Source organism: Plecotus auritus (genome assembly GCF_963455305.1).
Source record: "Plecotus auritus genome assembly, chromosome: 7".
Taxonomy (NCBI): Eukaryota; Metazoa; Chordata; class Mammalia; order Chiroptera; family Vespertilionidae; genus Plecotus; species Plecotus auritus.
The window spans coordinates 173488376-173507972 of NC_137774.1; the positions used below are offsets into that span (position 1 = coordinate 173488376).

Genomic DNA, 19597 nt, shown 5'->3' on the forward strand with positions numbered 1-19597 from the left:
ACAGTCTCCAAGATTTTTTTAAGTGGAAAAACTAACGTCCAGAAGAGGGTGTAAAGTATGCTTCTTCATTTAAAGGGGAAAGTCAAGTACATGCCTCCGCGTACACTCAGACGCGGAACGTCTCAGATCACACGGAAACCGCTGTTGCCTGTGGAGACGGGAGCTCAGGGTTGGGAGGAGCCACGAAAAGCAACAGCAGAGATGCAAAACGGAGCAAAAGTTTATTTCCGTCATACCTTCAGTACATTACAAAGGCAGAGTGCTAACCTACGGCGTACGTCGTTCCAATATTTAACCAGAGTACTTGTAATAAATAGGCGTCCTGAGGCGCGATAGAAGGCTGCGCTTCTCAAGCATCCCAGTCTCTCAAGCCTCACTCTCTGCAGCATTCTGTGCGGGGGGGGGGGGGGGGGGGGGGGGGGGGGGGGGGGGGTGCGGGGGGGGGGGGGGCGGTGTGGTGTTCTGTGTTTCCTTAAGGGCTGGGGCGGAAAGTCCTCCCACATGGCTTTGCAGCATTTTCGAAACTGCTTAGCTATAAACAACGTAGGAAAAGGAACAGGGAGCTGGAAAGGCCTTTCTGCTTTGCTGTCATTGGTCGGCATCCAGCAGCCAGCGTCCGGGCCCCGTCCGAGCAGGCCTGCACTTGGAATCACACACTTGGCAGATTTCTGTTTTCTGTTTACATCCCCCAGGAAGAGCCGTGCTGGCAGGGACGTTGCAAGCAAGTTAGAAACATTTTTTTTTTTTTTAACCTGAAAGTATAGAAAGGGAACAGACGTATTTCCCCCACCACCCCAAAGACCTTTGCTAAGCACCCTGATGTTTACCATAGCGGGGTTTCTGTCTCGAAGTTGACACACGGGCTGCGACGAACAGTTCTTCCAGAGACCCCTTCTGGGCGCTGGCAGAGCCGGGGCGTTCGAAAGCATTCGCTGGGCACAAGGGGGGTTCACTCTCTTAAGAAACGCGCTCCCGTTCCGAGGGGTCTGGCAGCTCACACCGAGGTTGGAATATATAACTACCTTTTGCTATCGCTGAAAACTTTGAGGAAAAAAGTCCTATTTCTAAAAAGCCTTACGCATGGTTACCTAAAAAATATTTTGTTAATATAGTCTAATGGGAAGGTCCCTTACTCGAGGGGTTTCGATAGGAGAACATCTTTAAGAGCCAATAAAAATATTGTAGAGAGAAAAACAAAAAACACTTTTAAAAAATTGAGGTTAAGAACGATGAGGCATTTCTTTTGGCTGTAAACACGCAGTTTACTGTCCCTCGTCGAAACACGCATGTTTGGATTTCCTGAGCTTCGCGGACAACGGCAGAAGGCAAGTTTGCATAGAGGATTTGCAAAACGTCAACGAGTTCCTTAAACACGTTTTAAGGGCAGTTTTTGCTTTTGTTCCTAAGCTTCACGTTTTAGTTAACGGTGCTCATCCCATTCAGACTGGCCAGCCGGGGACGAGCTACCTAAGGCAGATGGGGGGGAAGATGGAATGAGAGTTTTCAGATCCACAGGACATAGGCCACGGGGCCCCGGCGGGCCCCGCGTAACCAGCACTAATTTGGTTCGACGTCAAACCATGTTTGCGGATTGGAAACCAGAGGCAAAGGGGGGGCTCCCCTGCGCTGAAGGGCAGCCAGCGTGGAGGAACCCAGGCGGCATTTACTGCGCGGAGGTGTCCACCTATCGCTCAGGGGGGACGGAACCCCACAGCTGGTCAGGCACGCAGGATGGTGCCCGGGACCCAGCACCAGGGCCAGGCCGGCCCCAGCGCGGGAATCAGAAGCGATGATGGCGCCTTTCACCTCTGCTGCTGTTCAGTCTCTCCGCAGTTCTGAGGGGACAGTCTTCTCCCGGGCCAGTCCTCAGAAAGCAGACTTGGGGGGGGAAGAAGCTAGGCTAGGTCACGGTGCGCACCACGAACGAGAACAAGGGCAGTGGTCGCCAACAACTCCGATCCAACCCCAAGATGGACAGCGAGGGGCAGCGTCCCGCCGAGGAACCCACTCTACTTCTTCTGGGCCTGCGTCTTACACATGGTAAGGATCTGCTTCAGTACTTTCTGGACATCTTCATCCATCTGGCCCTAGAAGGTCAAACAGAAGACAGTCATTGGCACCTCAGTGAAGGTCTGTCTCGCTGAGGGAATGAGATGGCTGGCTGGGATGAAGCCCTGGGCCCCTGATCTCCCCAAAGAATGTTATCCCTAGCCATTCCCACATTTCTCTAGGGAACTGAGTCTGGGAGGGCCCTGCTCTTGAACCCCTGGAGGATGACGAGGCTGAGACTAACAGAGCCCCAGCAAAAGGTTTCTGGGGTCTCGGTAGCAAAGATGAACCCAGCAAGCCAAACCACCAACAGTGAAAATATCGGCAAGCCTCGAACATCAAGCCCGGGCTCCTGATCCTGAGGGTGGGCAGCTGGCGGATGGGGGACAGCAACTACGTCCTCCTTATTTCTCCAGAAACGCCCAGGTTGCTCTCTGTAGTTAGGACAGGGTTCCCGACACAAAGTCCAAAACCAAGCAAAAGGCATTTGCAAGCTTTCCAAGGTACAGGATCCTCCTGGAACTCTCATTCATTCTACCGGTTTGAAGATGGGACTTGGGGCAACGTGGACTGCAGTATTTCTTTAAGACATCCGGAGCCTTCGCAGGCGTTACCATACCTGCACAGCATACAGAAGGTGCATCCTGTAAACCGATATGACCTCCTGGTGTTGCTTCTTGCACTCCTAGGAAGAGATCATTTTACTTGGTTACAGGGAGCTGTGGCCAGACGCTCCCCAAGTGACTCCCTCCATCCAGTGCTCACACAGAACGCTTTTAAGTTGTTGTGAGCTCACTGGCTTGTGTGTTTCTGAATACTTGCCAATATTCTCAGGGGGGAAAAAAACCTATTTTTATGTCTTTGTATGTCAACTCTAGGAGAAAATTCATTTAAGAAGTAGTTATTATAATCCCAAATTTGTTGCATATACATATATATATGCACACAGACATATATATAATTTATGCAAATATACAGATACATTCACACAAGGTCAATAGTGCAAGGAAATATATCAAATGCAGAAAGTAATCATCTCTGAGTGGTTGAATTATTAGCAATTTATTTTGGGGAACTTTTTCAGAGTTTTCTACATTTTCCAACTTTTCTACAGTGACCAAATATTATTTTAATTTAAAAAATAGATTCTTTCAAAGGGAGCTACTACCGCCCGCTCGGTAGCTGGTACCACATACTCCCCGGGAAGCACACTGACTGAGCTGCTGGGCACCGAGGAGTGTGGCATCGCTCTCCAGGGCCCCTCGGCAGAGCTGCTAATGCTTCTACGTCTCCTTATGGAGCGATCGTTCCAATTCCTCTCGGCGCCTACTTCCAGGATCCTCACTTAGCTCTTAGCCCTTCTAAAAAGAGGCCCTTCCTCCTGCTTCACGATGAAAACGGAGACTGCCATAGATGGGTCACTTCAAAAATCTGCAGAAGTCTCCCAATACTCCTTGTCATCTCCTTCCTATATTGCTGACATGTGTCCTTCCTACTCAAGGAGAACCTTAAACCTCAGCCCTTTGACTTCAGACCATCAGCAGGTGTGCTTGGCATCTCTCTGCTGCATCCTCCCACCTTTTGGTCGCCTCCACGCAATCATTCATAGCTCTCTCTGGTTCCTGCCTTCCGTTCCACCCCGGCTTCTGTCAGCAGTGGGTTGACTGCAACATCTGCATGGAGGAGCCACTTAACACCCGGCCTCCCAGTTCCTCCACTTCAGTTTCGGTGACTGGCTCCTCCTCCTTCCAGCCACTCACTCTCATGGGCATGGCCCTGCCTCTGTCACTGCCTCTGAAACTCAACCGAGAGCATCCCACCCTCTGACCACCACCTCCTGTCCTTCTAGAAAACCTCCCTCAGGCTTCCCCACCTCCCACTGGGATTCTTCAGCCCCATCGAACACCTCACTACTCCCTCACTTTTCCAGCAGGCAGCGCAGATCTGGCTGCCATGCCCCTGGAAGTGTTCTCGCCAAGGCTACCCAGGGCCACCAAATGCCACATCTCAGTCCTTGCTGCCTCCTACTCGTCCCTTCGAGACTCAGCAGGAGCACCACCTTCTGCAGGAAGCTATTCGAGACTCACCCAGGCTGGGTAAGCATCCATTTCTCCTGCCCTCAGCATGATGGGCGTCTCTCTATCGATGCATGCTTACCACATCAGGAACATGGCAAGCCATATTACATACCAATTGTGAGGGCAGGGGCTGTGTCTTATTCATTTTTTTAAAATATATTTTATTGATATTTTACAGAGAGGAAGGGAGAGGGATAGAGAGCTAGAAACATCAATGAGAGAGAAACATCGATCAGCTGCCTCCTGCACACCTCCCACTGGGGATGTGCCCGCAACCAAGGTACATGCCCTTGCCCGGAATCGAACCCGGGACCCTTCAGTCCGCAGGCCGACACTCCATCCACTGAGCCAAACCGGTTTCGGCCTTATTCATTTTTATACCATCAGTACCTTGGACAATACTGACACAGAAGAACTCCTTAAACACATGTTGAGAAAGTGTAAGAATGACTGCAGAAACCATTAGCACTTCCTCCACACGTATGTGATCACCACTCTCTCCGAAAAATGACCTGCAGCACACAGTGGGGAGCATCTTCTTCTCCCCTGATTGTCCCTCCAGTGCTAGCGCTGGGGGCACAGAACAGCTGGTGTGGGCCTCGGTGGCCAGCCAGCGTCAGGATGGCAGAAACCTGAACTCGCCAGTATCGGCTCTGCCCTGAAGAAATCCTAAAAGCCAGGTCCCCTTAGTAAGTGGACTAGAGATGGCCCAGGACAGACTAAGCCTCAGTTTCACACGGAAAATACATACCCTGTCAACCAAAACCTTCACTGATAGTGTGGTAACTAAATAAAGACCCTCCGAAGATGTCCATGTCCTAATCCCAGAGCCTGTTCCCGACACGGTAACGGGACCTTACGGTGTGACTAGGGATGGTGGGACGGAGAGAAAGGGTATCCGGATGATTTGTGTGCACCTTACGTGCAATCACAAGGGTCCTTAAAAGAGAGAGCAAGGTTAAAGGTGGAAGGAGGAGATGGGAGGACAGGACCACGGGTTGACGTGCTGTCCTTTGAAGATGGCAGCATGGGCTATGCGCCAAGGAATTCACGTGACCTCTAAAAGCTGGGAAAGGTAAGGAAATGGATCTCCCCTAGAGCCTCCAGCGGGAACCAGCCCTGCTGACATCCTGACTTTAGTCCAGCAAGACTGATGACCTCCAGAACTTTAAGATAATAAGTGTGTGTTGTTTTAAACCAAGTGTGTGCTGCTCTGTCATAGGAAATAGTCATAGGAAACTAATCCAGATATGAGAGGGCTTTCCGGGGGAGAAAGGGGCGGGGCCAAGAAACAGCTTCAGACCTGTAGATAATGCAACTACCAGAGATCCTGGCCCCTAGCAAGAAAAAGTGCGTGCCACTGTCCGAGACGGTTATGACTGTTGCAGGAAAATGGAGAAGGGGCGAAAAGCTGGTGGATGGAAGAATACGCATACTCCACTGTCCTGCCGATTCCTCCTCCTCAGAGATACATCCCCCCAACTCACTACAGATAATAAATGGAAACTTGACCCGTTCCTTCTTTTGCCCTCACCAAAGAGGGCACCAGTGAGTTGCTCCCTGAAGTACACTCCTTTAGGCTGGGACCCCGGCCACGCCCACCTGCCCTCCCAGCGGAGGAGGCCTGCAGTCCGCCTCACCCTCCACCCCACCAGGCGGGACGAGCCCACTCACAGTCAGCTGGGTCTGGAGCTGCTTGACCTGCTGCTGCAGCCCGTCCAGCTGCTGGCTCTGCCTCTTGGAGGAGCTGGCCGAGTAGGACAGCTGCGAGAGGCTGTTCAGGGCCTCCTTCAGCTTGGTGACTTCCTTGGACATCTCGTTGATCTAGTGAAAAAGGAAAACTATTACCAGCAGGCAAGAATGTGCCCGCAGAAGCAAAATTCCAGGTATTCCTAAGCCTTGAACACAGCCTCTGTTAGCCTCCAGGACTTGAGACTTTGGAACAATTCCTTTTATACATTTCAAAGAAAACCCCTAAAATGAAACACGTAACAAAATCAGACAATCCCACGAAGCCTTCTAAGGCCATTATATTCAAACTAGAGGCTCGGTGCACGAATTCATGCACAGGTGGGGTCCGGCCAGCCAGGCCCGGGGAGGGGATGTGGGCGGTTGGCTGGCCAGGGGAAGGGGCCACAGGCAGTTGGCCGGCCGGCCCCAACCCCTGGTCAAACTCCCAGTAGAGGGGACAATTTGCCTATTAGCCTTTTATTATATAGGATAAGGGCCCCCAATTAAATACTGTGTTTTGACGCATAAAGATAACAAACACTATAGGAACATTGATTTCCCTTTCTTGTTTTTTCTTAACAGAAATAGGATTTTAGGCATTCTTTATTTCCTGGCATGGGCCATTAGGAATACATTATAGAAACTCTGCTATCTCTGGACATCTTGTTTTAAAGTAAACACAACCCCCCTCCCCGTCCCTCCTTCCTGCCCCCTTGGCTTTGAAAGCTCTCTGGAAGCATCCATCATCATCAAGGAATAAATGATCACTAGTGCTCTAGTCCAGGCCACTCAGAGCCTGGGACCCAGGGGACTGGCAGGCAGAGCAGATTCAGCACAGAACCATCCTCCTCACCCCCTCTTCCTCAGGCCACACCCAGCCCATCTCTCATCACCCGCACCCCACATCCTTCCCCCCCTCCCCTCCCATACACCTGTGAAAATGAGAGCCAGGAAAGGCAATTTTTATACTGACTCGGGAAAGCCCATGGTGCTTAGGGAAGCGGGATTAAGTCTGGAAGTATTTGGGTTCCATACGACAGAGGAATCTGTCTGGATTCCAAGCGTTCCAGTTCAAGATCGGTCACAAGTGCTTTTCAGTTTGTGGGGTTACTTCTGAGCCCTGACTCTTGGCAGAGCTTCTGTAAAATCATTTCTCAAGAAAAATTATGCACCACATATGCGAAAATGCTCTAAGATAAGGGAAGCGTCGTTCTTTTAAATAAATGTCTAACCTACTAACTACCCTAATGTGGCTTTGGGGACAGAAGGATTTGTGGGCCGAGCCTCTGAGCATTCGCAACAAGTTAGTGTGAACAGATGGCAAACACGTGGACGACAGAAGGTCCCAGGGCTCACTAGCTAGAAGCTCAAGAGCAAGGGCCCTCACCCACCTTCCTGTCCTTGTCCTCCTCCAGCCTGGACGAGCTCTCCGAGTGCCGCCGCAGCTCCGCCAGCTCCTCCTGCGCACGCTGCAGTTTCTGCAGAAGTTCACCGGCTTCTTGCTCTTTGGACCTCAAGAGAGTCTGAAGAGTTTCCTTTTCCCTCTTCAGCTGGGAGGCCTCACTTCTAAGCTGGGCAGCCTCGGACTGGGCCTTCTCTTTCTCTTTCACGGCATCCTTCAATTTCGAGGCCAACACGCTCACTTCGCTCTCCAGGGACGCCTGGAGCTTTTCGTAGTCGGGCCTGGGCACCATGGCCTCGGCCAGCGCTGCCTTCTCGTCCACCAGCTGCTTCTCCAGTTTGGCCACCTCCACTTCCCTGCTGGCAAGGAGCTCCTGGAGACCGCCGAGTCTGCCCTCCATCTCCTTGGCGGCCGTCCGCAGCGTGGTGATCACCTGCAAGTGTTCTGTGATGGACACGGAGTTCTCCTTCTGGGCATCGGCCAGCTGCTTGAGCTGAGTCAGCTCGTTCAGCACCTTGGCATACTGGGACTTCATCTCGGACAGCGCCTCCTCCGCCTGCACCCTGGACAGCCTGGCCGCCTGCATCAGCTTCTCATGCTCCGCTCTCTGGACATACTCGGCTGAGACGTCCTCCAGAGACTTCCTCTTGCGGTAGTCCTCCAGCTCGGCCTGCGCCTCCTTGTACAGCTGGGACAGCTCGCTCACCTGCTTGTTGAGCTCATCGATCATCCGGTTCATGGCCTCTTTCATGTCCCCGGCGTCATCGCCCGGCTCCTGTGTCATCTGACTTTTCAGAGTATCTTTCAGCTGCGAGATTTCTTCCTGGGCCTCCTGGTATCTCTCGAGCAAAAACGCTTTCTCCTTATTCACATTCTCAATGACAGAGCAATAGGAACTTTTCATTTCCTCGTACTCTTCCACAGGCGGCTGGTTCCCCACCCCCTGCTCCCTCTCCCCCAGTTTCTCCTCTAACTCTCTCACTTTCTCCTTGTTCCTCTCACTTTCTTCCAGTGCGTCCTGGAGATCCTGCTTCAGCGCCCGCATCTCCTCCTCGGTGACCCTCAGCCCCCGGAGGTGTGAGTAAGAATCCACGCTCTCGGGCGCCACGAGGCCCAGCTTCATCTGCTTCTGCACGCTCAGGACTTCTTTCATCGCCTCCTCGTACTTGCTCTGCGTTTCCTTAAGTTTCTGGCTGAGGTCGGAGCCGTTCTCGGAAACCTCGGTGTCGTTCAAGCGCACGGGCTCTGGCCTCCGGGCCTGGAGCTCGGCCTGCAGCTGCTGCCTCTCTGCCTCGGAGCGCTCCAGCCTCCGCTGCAAGTCCTGCAGCACCTCCTGTAGCTGCTGAATTCGGACATCGCCGTCGACTGCGGGTTGACTCAGGGAATGTGCAAAGGCCGGGGGGGACGATCTGGAGTTGGGGGGAGAGGGTTCCCGAGGTTTCCCGAGAGTCGGGGCCAAGTCAGTGTGAGTGGAATGGAAAGAGTCAAAGCTCAGGTCCGCTTCTGCCTCTTTGGGGGTTTTGGCCTTAAAAAAAAAAAAAAAAAAAAAGCAAGAATAATGAAATGGCACCCACGGTGCGGTTAGGTGAGCAAGCGCCTGGAGGGAGAGTACACACCCGCAACCTATGTATGGGCGAGCAGCGGGACCGTTTTGCGGGTGGACTCTGGCCTCGTGAAAAGAGGTCACCCGAGACCCGGGAGTCAGATTACCGACACTGAGCCTCCTCTGTGCTCCATTCGGACAGGTTTTTTAGCGCCACTTTAAAAACAGTGGATTCGCTTTGGCTGCAAAGCCTCTGACTCAAAACTTCCCTTTATTTCTCATATATATATTTTTTTATTTCTCATATTATTTATGCTGAAATGGGCAATGAGTGGGCTTAGTACAGTTACTTCTTAAATCTGCTAAGTGATCGACTTTACTAAATGAAGGGCTAATCACATACCTTTCCACTTATCTATATATATAGTTTGTCATATTATATATCATACTATGTATAGAATTATATGTAATTTACCAAGTTAGAAACTCACAGAAATAGGGCTAATGAATAATTCTTTCAAGAAAGAAATAACCTGGAACTAGAAAATGCTTAAGGCTAACGTTATTTAAAAAGAAGAAACGAACGTAGATGTTTAAGATAAAATATCATCTGACTAACCCTGAAAAACCCAGTATCTTAACCCAACAGAATAGTCTGCAGTGGCCATCGATCTACCTACCTGCAACTTATCTTGTAATTCCTTATTGTGTAAAGTTAGAGATGCAACTTTTGCTTGTAATAGGGCAAGAATATCTGGTTGGTCAGCTTCCGAACTGATATCCAATAAGCTATCAGCGCCTGGGAAGAGAGAGGCAATGGAAACGAATGTTTAAAAATGAAACCGTCATTTCTGTGACCTCCAACCAACTCCCTTTCTGCCCAATCCAGTTGTTCTTCCCAGTCCTGCCTGAGCATGAGAGCCCCCATCAGCGGGGTAAGTAAACGGCAGTTCCCGGTCCTGGGGCTTCCTTCCTGGGTATTTCCACCACAAGCCTAGATGCCTGGATGCACAGAACCTCGCCTGCAGGTTGATGGATTTGATCAGACATTTTCCCGTTCACTGGATTAAGCATGGCGTGGCCGCTTTCTGTCCCTCCCGTGCTTAAGGAGCCCCATTTCCGTGAACCCTTTTAGAAAGACCTCTGGAAGCTGGCTCACTTCTTAACCCCACCACCATGACACAGGTTCAGACTTTATCAGCTACTGTGAAACTGTGCAAACAGCTTCCAATAAATCTCTCTCTCTCCCCTCGCCCTGGTAAAAATGTAGCCTGCATACCACCGTCAAGACTAATCTCCCTAAAATATGCTTTGATCGGGCCGTTCCTTCGGGTCCAAGTGTTTTAATTGCTCCCGCTCCACATCTTTGAATCCCTTTATCTACATTAGGACCTCTACGATCTGGCCCGAATCTCCTGTTTCAGATTTACGACTCATGATTTCTTCCTCTGGTATCCCATACTCCTCCGATTCAAGGTTCCCATCAGACCCTCTATATTCTCAGCACAAGGCTGCTTCTTTAACTCTGCATCCATACCACTGCCCTTGCAACATCCCTTTGGTTAGATAACTCTTAGGCACCCTTCAGGAGAGCCATGTCAAACCCTGCCTCCTCCACAAAGTATCTGCTGGCCACTGTAGCATGATACGGTCCTCTCTAAATCCGCAGTAAACACGGTGGGTAAACCACAGCTTGTAGATACCCTACTGATCGTCACGCGGAAACAGCACCTAAAGCAGGGGTGGGCAAACGTTTTGACTCGAGGGCCACCATGGGTTCTTAAACTGGACCGGAGGGCCGGAACAAAAGCGTGGATGGAGTGTTTGTGTGAACTAATATAAATTCAAAGTAAAGGAGCGGAGGGGAGAGCAAGAGAACCGGATAGAACAGCCGGATCCGGCCCGCGGGCCGTAGTTTGCCCAAGGCTGATCTAAAGCAATGCTATTCAACGTGCTCACTGATGGAGGCCAAGAACTTGGTCCAGAATATAATTCGATGTACTGCTGTCTTCATCTGGAAAGTCTTCTTGCGAAAAGAATGTCGGCCGGACAAAACAGTATGCCCAGTGGTGTCGCTGATGACCTTCTGGTGCGGATTCCTTGTATTTATTGTGCACTGGCAACAGTTTATAGGCTGATGGGAATAGCACTGATCTAAACTGTTTCCTGTTATTTAAAAATGTTCACAGCCATCTAATGCAAAGACAAAAGCCTTTCTCTTCGTTTGAAGAGGTACAAAATGACGTTTCTTCCTAGATACGCTTACTTCTGACGTCCAGTGCGCAAGCTGCGGCTTTAGGACGTGCAGTCACGTGAGCACGGAATGAATCGGGATTGGGAGCAGGACTGTGATTCCAAGCAACAGAAATCCCTTCCAAGATACAATGGGTGAGTTTTAAAGTGTCCAATGTAACAACTGCTGCAGCAATGTTAACATCGGTCTCTACTGGGAATAAGAAAGTTAATATTTATAAATTGTACATGTTTTTTAATTGATTTGAGAGAAAGAAATAAACATTAATGTGAGAGAGAAACATCAACCGGCTGCCTCGTGCACACCCCCTGCTGGGGATCGAGCCCGAAACCAGGCAAGTGTCCCGACCAGGAATGGAACCAGCGAGCGACCCTTTGGCGCACGGGACGATGCTCAACCATCTGAGGGAGCCGTACCATCCAGGGCCAATATTTCTCCTCTGTAAGCTAAGGCTCCAAACCCATGAAATGCTACGACTAAGAAACGGAATACTGGAGCAGAAACGGACCTTTGAAGTAATCTGTATTTTAATTAAACTGATTCTAAAGGTCCTATCCTACATTCTTAGAGGGCAAACCCGCAGGACGGACTCAACACCATGAACTAAGCCCTGACTCGGTGGAGACAATCTGACTGTGTGATGTCATTAGCACTGGTCTGCGTGTGCCAACTGAAAACCCCACGTAGCGAGTTAGGGGTGGCAGACGCCGGGTGCTCGGCTGGCTCTCCCTTCAGGAAGCCACCTGCTTGCTCAGCTTCAAGGAGAGCTGCCAGCTTGCAGCCCACGGACCTCATCTCAAAGCAACCGTTTCAGCACGCAACACAGAATGGGCAGCTACAGTACTTGAAGAACTTACTTTGTAACAGAGCGAGTAACAAGATCTGGCAGCAGGTCTAGTGACGGCCACGATTTCTAGCAGAGAGACTGCAAATGCCATTTCAAGGCAGCTTAACACGAGCAAGGGGAGAGGACGCCACCTGCGGAAGCCCTTGGGGTCAAAGTCACCGGGCCGCTTACACCCCTTAGGTTATGGTCTATGTTCATACTCGAAGGCAGTGCTAAAACTTTGTTTGGGACAAATGACAACAGAGATCCATTTTTTCACATCCAGGCTCCGAGACGCCTTAAAGTCCAGGTGAAGGTGCCGTGGGGCACTGGCAGGTCTGGGGGGTGGGTGGGGGCGGGGGGCACACTGGGGTTCTCTGGCCTCCCCACACAGAGGAGCCCTGCTTGGCCTCTGCTCTCACGGAACAGAGACGAGTCAAAAGGACAGAAGCAGGTGCCTTCCAGCTTACCTGTAGTGCTGTCACTCAGTCGGTCTTTGTTTTCCCGTATGGAGCTGATCTCGGCCTGCTAGAACACAAGGATGACTTACAAGGATATTCCTGATTGTAACGTCCCGCAGAGGAATCAAGCAAAATTTCCTCCCTGGTGTTATCTTACTAGAAAAACAGGTAGAACATCTCAAGAAAAGAAGGTATACTAGTATATATTTAAATATGTTGGTATTGATTTCAGAGAGGAAGGGAGAGGGAGAGAAAGAAAGAGCAGTGATGAGAGAGAATCACTGATCGGCTGCTTTCTGTCCACCCGCTACTGGGATCGAGCTCACAACCTGGGCATGTGCCCTGACTGGGATTGAACTGTGACCTTCTGGTTCATAAGTCTACATTCAACCACTGAGCAACACCAGCCCAGCAGAAAAGAAGCTATTTTAAAATGTAAGTGAATAGAAGCGATAATGATCTTAAGTGTAACTGCTAAAACATTAGAAGTTCCAGAATTTCTCAAAACATTTTCCAGAAATTTCATTTAGTAAGTATAATACTAATATCTTCTAAGATGATAGTCACTTTTAAGATCCTAAAATGTGAATTGGTACTTTCATAACGAAGTCAAGTGGAAGTTTTACCTATCTGGGAAATACTGATTAAAATACATGAGAAGTACTTTTTAGCTTTATCATTTTATACGTTAACTGCTATTAATATGTTATTATTAATATTTCTAATAGAAATGTTAGTAAAAACCCATCAGAGAAGATAAAGGTAATTTTATCACAAAATAAAAATTCTTATGTTCTTGGACCGACAATCAATCCCCGGAAGATTTCCTTTAAACCTATGTACCTGAATATCTGTTAATATATTGCAAATGTTCTTGTAACTTCAAAGTCAGAGTGTCATTTCAAAACAAAGTACAGCGACTGGCCAGAAATGACCATGTTTCATCTACGTGAGCCACAGCCACGAGACGGGAGAATTTTTCAGCAAAGGAACTTCTGTAAAAGCCAAAATGCTAAAAATGTCGTGGCTTACTCTGGGCAAGAGCTGATGTTACTGAAAGCTGTCTTTTCACTTGAAAAAATGTATGCCTGTTGGGGTTTTTTTGTGTTTTTTTAAAAATATATTTTATTGATTTTTTACAGAGAGAAAGAGAGAAGGATAGAGAGTTAGAAACATCGATGAGAGAGAAACATCGATCAGCTGCCTCCTGCACACCTCCTAATGGGGATGTGCCCGCAACCAAGGTACATGCCCTTGACCGGAATCGAACCTGGGACCTTTCAGTCCACAGGTCGACGCTCCATCCACTGAGCCAAACCGGTTAGGGCTGTATGCCTGTTTTTATTTTCCAACTAGTTAACCTACAGTAAAGTGCATCCAGTAATATGAGGAGTTCTGACAGATATACACCCATGGAGCCACCACTACAATCAAGATACAGAATACCCCATCACCTCTAAAAGCTTCCTCTTAAAAAAAATATATATATAAATTAAATAAATAAACAAACAAATAAATAAATAATAAAAGCTTCCTCTTGCCTCGCCACAGCCAGTCCCTGCCCATCCCATTCCCAGGCACCCACCACTCCCCTTTTGGCATTTTTCTAGGTTTCTTATAAATGAAATGCCACAGGGTATGAATTTGTGTTTGGCCTCTTCCATCCAGCATGATGACTTCCAGAGTCATCTAGAATACTGCTTGGCCAGCACTCCGTTCTTTTTTATGGCCATGTAATATTCCGTTACATGGATAAATGGAATTCTCTTTATCCATCCACTTCTTGAAGGGCATCTGGATTGTTTCTAGTTTGGGGATACTCAAATAAGGCTGCTGTAAACATTAGTGCGTCAGATTTTTTGAGGCATACATTTTAATCGGTAAACATCTATGAGTGGATGGCGAGATCATACGTTGAACTTTAAGAAAAACTGTGTCAAACATTTTTCCAAAGTAGTTGTACCCTTTGACATTTCCACCAAGAGCACTAGAGCTCTAATTCCCCTTCGGCGTCACCAACAGTTGGTATTTTTAATCTCTTTAAATTTTAGCCATTCTAACTGGGGTCACTTTTTATCTTCTTATGTTTTTTAAAGGTCTGTATACACTCTATTTCAGAAAATAACAACTTGTGCTATTATGGCCTCCTTGAAGCCATAGCATATGAGAAGATATTAGGGTATTAACTATAAGAGTTTAACTTCCTTGCCTTGCCTTGCATATATATTCATCTTAAGAGTTTATTAGTAAAATCTAGTTAAAGTGAGGGGAATGATGGGTTGATAGAATCTTTTTCAGATCCAAGTGCTTCCAAGTTAAAAGAAAATTTATCTTTAGTAACTCTTAGATGGGGGAAATAAAAATATAATTAAACCACTGAAATGTCATTTTAACATTAAGAAACTTTCCTTTCACCCTAACCGGTTTGGCTCAGTGGCTAGAGCGTCGGCCTGCGGACTGAAGGGTTCCAAGTTCAATTCCGGTCAAGGGCATGTACCTTGGTTGCGGGCACATCCCCAGTAGGGGGTGTGCAGGAGGCAGCTGATCGATGTTTCTCTCTCATCGATGTTTCTAACTCTCTCTCCCTCTCCCTTCCTCTCTGTAAAAAAAAATCAATAAACTATATTTTTTTAAAAAAGAACAGAAACTTTACTTTCTTCCCAAGTGTAATTTCCTAGTGATTATTAGGTAAGTAGATATTAAATACCCTCGCATTCCTAAAAATAATTTCCAACCACAAGTCTACAGCACCAGGTGGAATAAAACCTACTGGATTTTTTAAGTTTTTCTAAAATAAATACATGTTACTGTTATAGTCAGGAAAACAGTTTAATTTAAAATATACAGTTACTTCTCAGTAAGACGTCAGAGAGCAACATAATTTTTCCTTTGATTGGCACTGTATCAGCTCAGGTCAGTAAGAAGACTGGGTGTCAGGTAAGCTTGACCTCTGTCCCTTTTCATTAAATGAAGAAATTAATTATAAGCTAATGTATGCAATTTATTCATCCTATTCTTTTGGTATGGAGTCCACGCCAGGAAAATCATCAAGGGTGCTTCGGGATGCGAAGTTTGTAAACCAATCACTGAGAAATATATTCGGTTTTGCCCAGTGTCGTATAACTTAAACCAAACCTGCGATGTTTCATACAATTCAGTAGCCAAATTGAACACAGGAACGGAATACCTTGAAGGGTGGTTCAGCGAAAAATGCTGATTCCTTTCCCGAAATTGGTGTCGAAGTTATCGACCTTGGGGAAGACACATCACTCAACTGGAAAGAGAAAACGAAAACCACCGGTGAAGAAGGCTTCTTCAAAGCCTTTTCTCCGCCAGCGTCAACGCATTTCAGCAATGCAAACCAATCGGACAGTAATTCTCCTCAGGCCCAGTGATTCTGGGGGTAACACATCCTCAGGGCGATTCAGAAACCTCAAATACTTTCTGAAAGTTTGCAGGACACAGCTCAACGGCTTTGCTCCTGTATTTACTAGAATCAACTTTAACAATCGATAAAACTTACATTGCAGGTTGAGAATATTACTAGTGAATATGCTAATACAGTTAAAATGACTTATCGGATGCGATATCGCTCTCAACTCTGTGAATATGGATTATTCTTTTTATGGCCTAGGATTCTTTTAATAACCAACCCCAGCCTGTTTTTATTGCCATTTCAAAGACATCTATCTGCGCTGCCTCCTCTATGCTGCAGTAGTCAATATAAGCAGGCACGAAAGCTGCTTTTAAGCCAACCTTAAATGTAATTAGAAAGGCAAATATATTTTAACAGTGTTTTCAGAAACCAACTGAAATTCATTTTTAACCAACTGCCTCACCAGCTACCCGTTCTCCTGCCCTTCACACTAGGGCTTGAGGGCCCCAAGGAACCGAACTCGTCAACTTAAGGAAAAAGTCTCCGTCATAAAGACGTTGAGAAATTTCCTTGTGGCTTAAAAAAAGATACTGTTCGCCTGGCCAGTGTGGCTCAGTGGTTGAGCATTGACCGATGAACCAGAGGTTCCGGTTCGATTCTGGTTAGGGCACATGCCCAGGCTGCGGACTCGATCCCCCGTAGGGGGTGTGCAGGAGGCAGCCGATCGATGTTTCTCTCATCACTGATATTTCTATCTCCCCTCCTCCCTCCCTCTCTAAAATCAATACAAGTATATTTTAAAAAAATAGATACGGCCGAAACCAGTTTGGCTCAGTGGATAGAGCGTCGGCCTGCAGACTGAAAGGTCCCGGGTTCGATTCCGGTCAAGGGCATGTACCTTGGTTGCGGGCACATCCCCAGTGGGAGGTGTGCAGGAGGCAGCTGGTCGATGTTTCTCTCTCATCGATGTTTCTAACTCTCTATCCCTCTCCCTTCCTCTCTGTGAAATATCAATAAAATATATTAAAAAAAAAAAATAGATACGGCTCAGCTCTTCCATTTTGAAATGAGAATCAACCTTATTTCCATTCTAATCATCACAATCCTCCAGACCACAGTTTGTATAGAACAATCTTCCCAGCGCTCTTAAGGCTCAACCCTAAAACACGCTTTTGGGCGGACACCCAGAACGACAAGACGGCGCCTCTGCTGGTGCGTGTGCCCCGCGGGCTGCGTGGTGTTTACCTGGGCAGGACTGATAGGAGGTGGTGGAGCTTTGCGTTTTTTTGGAGTTCCACTTCTTTCTGAGCTTATTTTAGACACTTGGTCATGCTGAAAGTTGTCACAGGCCAGAGAATGGAGGCGGGTTAGTGAGGTTAGTAAAGTCTGAGCACATAGCTTCATCAAACAAGGAGAAACACCTCCACAGTTCATGCATTTCTCACGGGATCAAGACCAGAAATCTACCCACACGAAAGTCAGGGGTGTGCATGCTCACAGCTTTCTCTCGGCAGCCCATGCTTTAACAGCAAGAAAATAAAAAACACAAGACAAAATCAGCTGACGGTGGTGTGGAAAACTGGGCAAGTGGAGGACGAGGAGTTGTGGGCCACCGTTTAGAACCCAGGATACAGTCACAGTCTAGCTTTCATCTTAACGCAGAGCGGCAGTATTTCCCCCACTCCGCATTGCTGCCATTCCTTTCCTCGAAGAATGTAAACACGGGGGCAAGGGAGAACCTCATCTCTAAAGGTTCTGGATAAATAAGTAACACAGTTAGTGCGTAACACATTCAGTACTGAGTTTTGTGTTTATAATTTTTTCAAAAACTCTGATGTGTAAATAAATAGCCCAAGATACATCTCGTTAATAATAAAGGAAACAGCCCTAACTGGTTTGGCTCAGTGGACAGTGTGTTGGCCTGCAGACTGAAGGGTCCCAGGTTCGATTCCGGTCAAGGGCATGTACCTTGGTTGTGGGCACATACCCAGTAGGGGGTGTGCAGGAGGCAGCTGATCGATGTTTCTCTCTCATCGATGTTTCTAACTCTCTATCCCTCTCCCTTCCTCTCTGTAAAAAATTAATAAAATATATTAAAAAAATAATAAAGAAAACAATAGTGGCTATGCTTTTAGAAAAAACTCCAAAATATCAGGGCAAATGTCTCCATTTCGGTATGACATGAATGACATTTTGAAGCAGCCCCAATTAAAAGGAAAAGCTAAACCTCTGATTTTCATTAACTATCTAACTTTGCCAAGGATGTGGGTCTATAATCCATATGATATCCCAAATATTTAAAATATTGTTATTCATCCTGAGCTTAAACCACATCAAACATTTTCACAACAATAGGAAATATTAGTACATTTCAGAAAAAGATACATATATAAGCAGCAGGTTTAAAGTGACAAGCTTTGGAAATAGGGTAAACCATTTAGAAAATATTTACCACCTTATAACGATGAATCATTTATGCTAAAGATATATCACTCCTTAAATATTTTCAACAGAGTCTTTATGACTTTCCTAGGACCACAGAGTGGTTTAATCGGAACATTTTTCGAATTCTCACAAGCAAAGATGAAAAAGAAAAAATTTCCCTCTCCCAAAGATAAATACCTGCTTTGGTTTTGTTGGTGTCTTTAAATCTATAGAGGAAAAAGTGGGGGGGAAAAAAGAACTATAAGAATCATAATAACTCATATCCACTTTGAGTGGGTGTGGGGATACACACAATACACACAATACTTAATACTTCATTCTTCTTCAAGAATATGTTTAAAAGAATAAGAAAAGATATCAGATTGCACAAATTCCTTTATCCTTTGGGGAAAATGAAGTGGACACACTTAAAACAACACCGGCTATTTTCTTTCACATACCAGCATCCTGAGAGATTTTTGATAACAGAAGGCTTTGAATTCCTGCATTTTCTGAGAGTTTGGAATAATGTAAGGCATTGTGTCCGAGCGAATCTACAAGGGTTAGGTCTGCACCCTTTTTAAGTAAGGCCTCCACGACATTAGAGCTGCTGATCTCACAGGCCACCATCAGAGCAGTTCTAAAGAAAAGGCAAACACCAAGTTAGTACTAGTTAGATCTGATGGCTGGGAAATCATTTCACGTGCCTTACAAAGAGGGAAAAGGAGATTCAGTGCCGTCAAAACTGTTCTACTTCATCTTCTAGGGAATTCAAAATGGCCTGCTATCAAGGTAAAATTAGGTAAGCTGTTTATTAAAACCTCAGATTCATTCAAATCATTACGCCATATTAGGCCAAATAATACAGACATAATCTTCTAAACAAAATCTTCTAAATATGATGGAATTTAATAGGACTGGCACAAATCTCATCGTTTTTTTCACCTCAAGCATTTCAAATTACCTATACATTGTTAGGATTATTTTTTAAAAGAAACCAGTATGTTTACTTTAATTTTGCATGAAAAGGCATAAGGAATGGCTTATTACTTTACTACTTAATAATCTCATCACACATTCAATGATGTTCCCAGAGATTTGGGAAAAAAAATTTTTAAGTCAAAACAGATTCTTGATTTTTAAGGCAGAAAATAAAAAAGCGAAGTTAAAAACCATTTCCTAACAAATGGTCCAAAATACTGCTCTGATATTTTAAAAGACTCTCAAAATGTGTGTATCCCTGAAATCACGTGGTTTCTCATTCCGTGGTACCTTCCATTTTTGTCCCTGGAATTTACATCCGCTCCATGATCCAGAAGAAAGCGACAGACCTCACTGTGGCCATTTTGCACTGCAAGTAGCAGGGGTATATTCCCATCCTAGGAGACAAATTCAGAGTACGATTTTTATTTCTTTAAAATATATTTTTATTGATTTCAGAGAGGAAGGGAGA

General features: G+C 46.6%; 1 protein-coding gene across 3 annotated transcripts in view; it reads right to left on the reverse strand.

The window, feature by feature from the left end:
- Positions 1–200: 200 nt before the first annotated feature.
- RAI14 (retinoic acid induced 14) overlaps positions 201–19597 on the reverse strand; it is a 137920-nt gene continuing 118523 nt past the window's right edge. For 2 of the 3 annotated variants that reach the window (XM_080679146.1, XM_080679145.1), the window contains 11 exons: positions 19417–19523; positions 18606–18784; positions 18343–18371; positions 16966–17052; positions 15532–15618; positions 12354–12411; positions 9484–9602; positions 7250–8785; positions 5802–5951; positions 2669–2734; positions 201–2087 (listed from right to left, as the gene is read on the reverse strand). In XM_080679146.1, coding sequence (XP_080535272.1) covers positions 2010–2087; positions 2669–2734; positions 5802–5951; positions 7250–8785; positions 9484–9602; positions 12354–12411; positions 15532–15618; positions 16966–17052; positions 18343–18371; positions 18606–18784; positions 19417–19523 — 2496 coding nt within the window. In that variant the 3' untranslated portion in view covers positions 201–2009. The remainder of the gene's footprint in view (positions 2088–2668; positions 2735–5801; positions 5952–7249; positions 8786–9483; positions 9603–12353; positions 12412–15531; positions 15619–16965; positions 17053–18342; positions 18372–18605; positions 18785–19416; positions 19524–19597) is intronic. The other variant, XM_080679147.1, reaches the window with a different exon arrangement.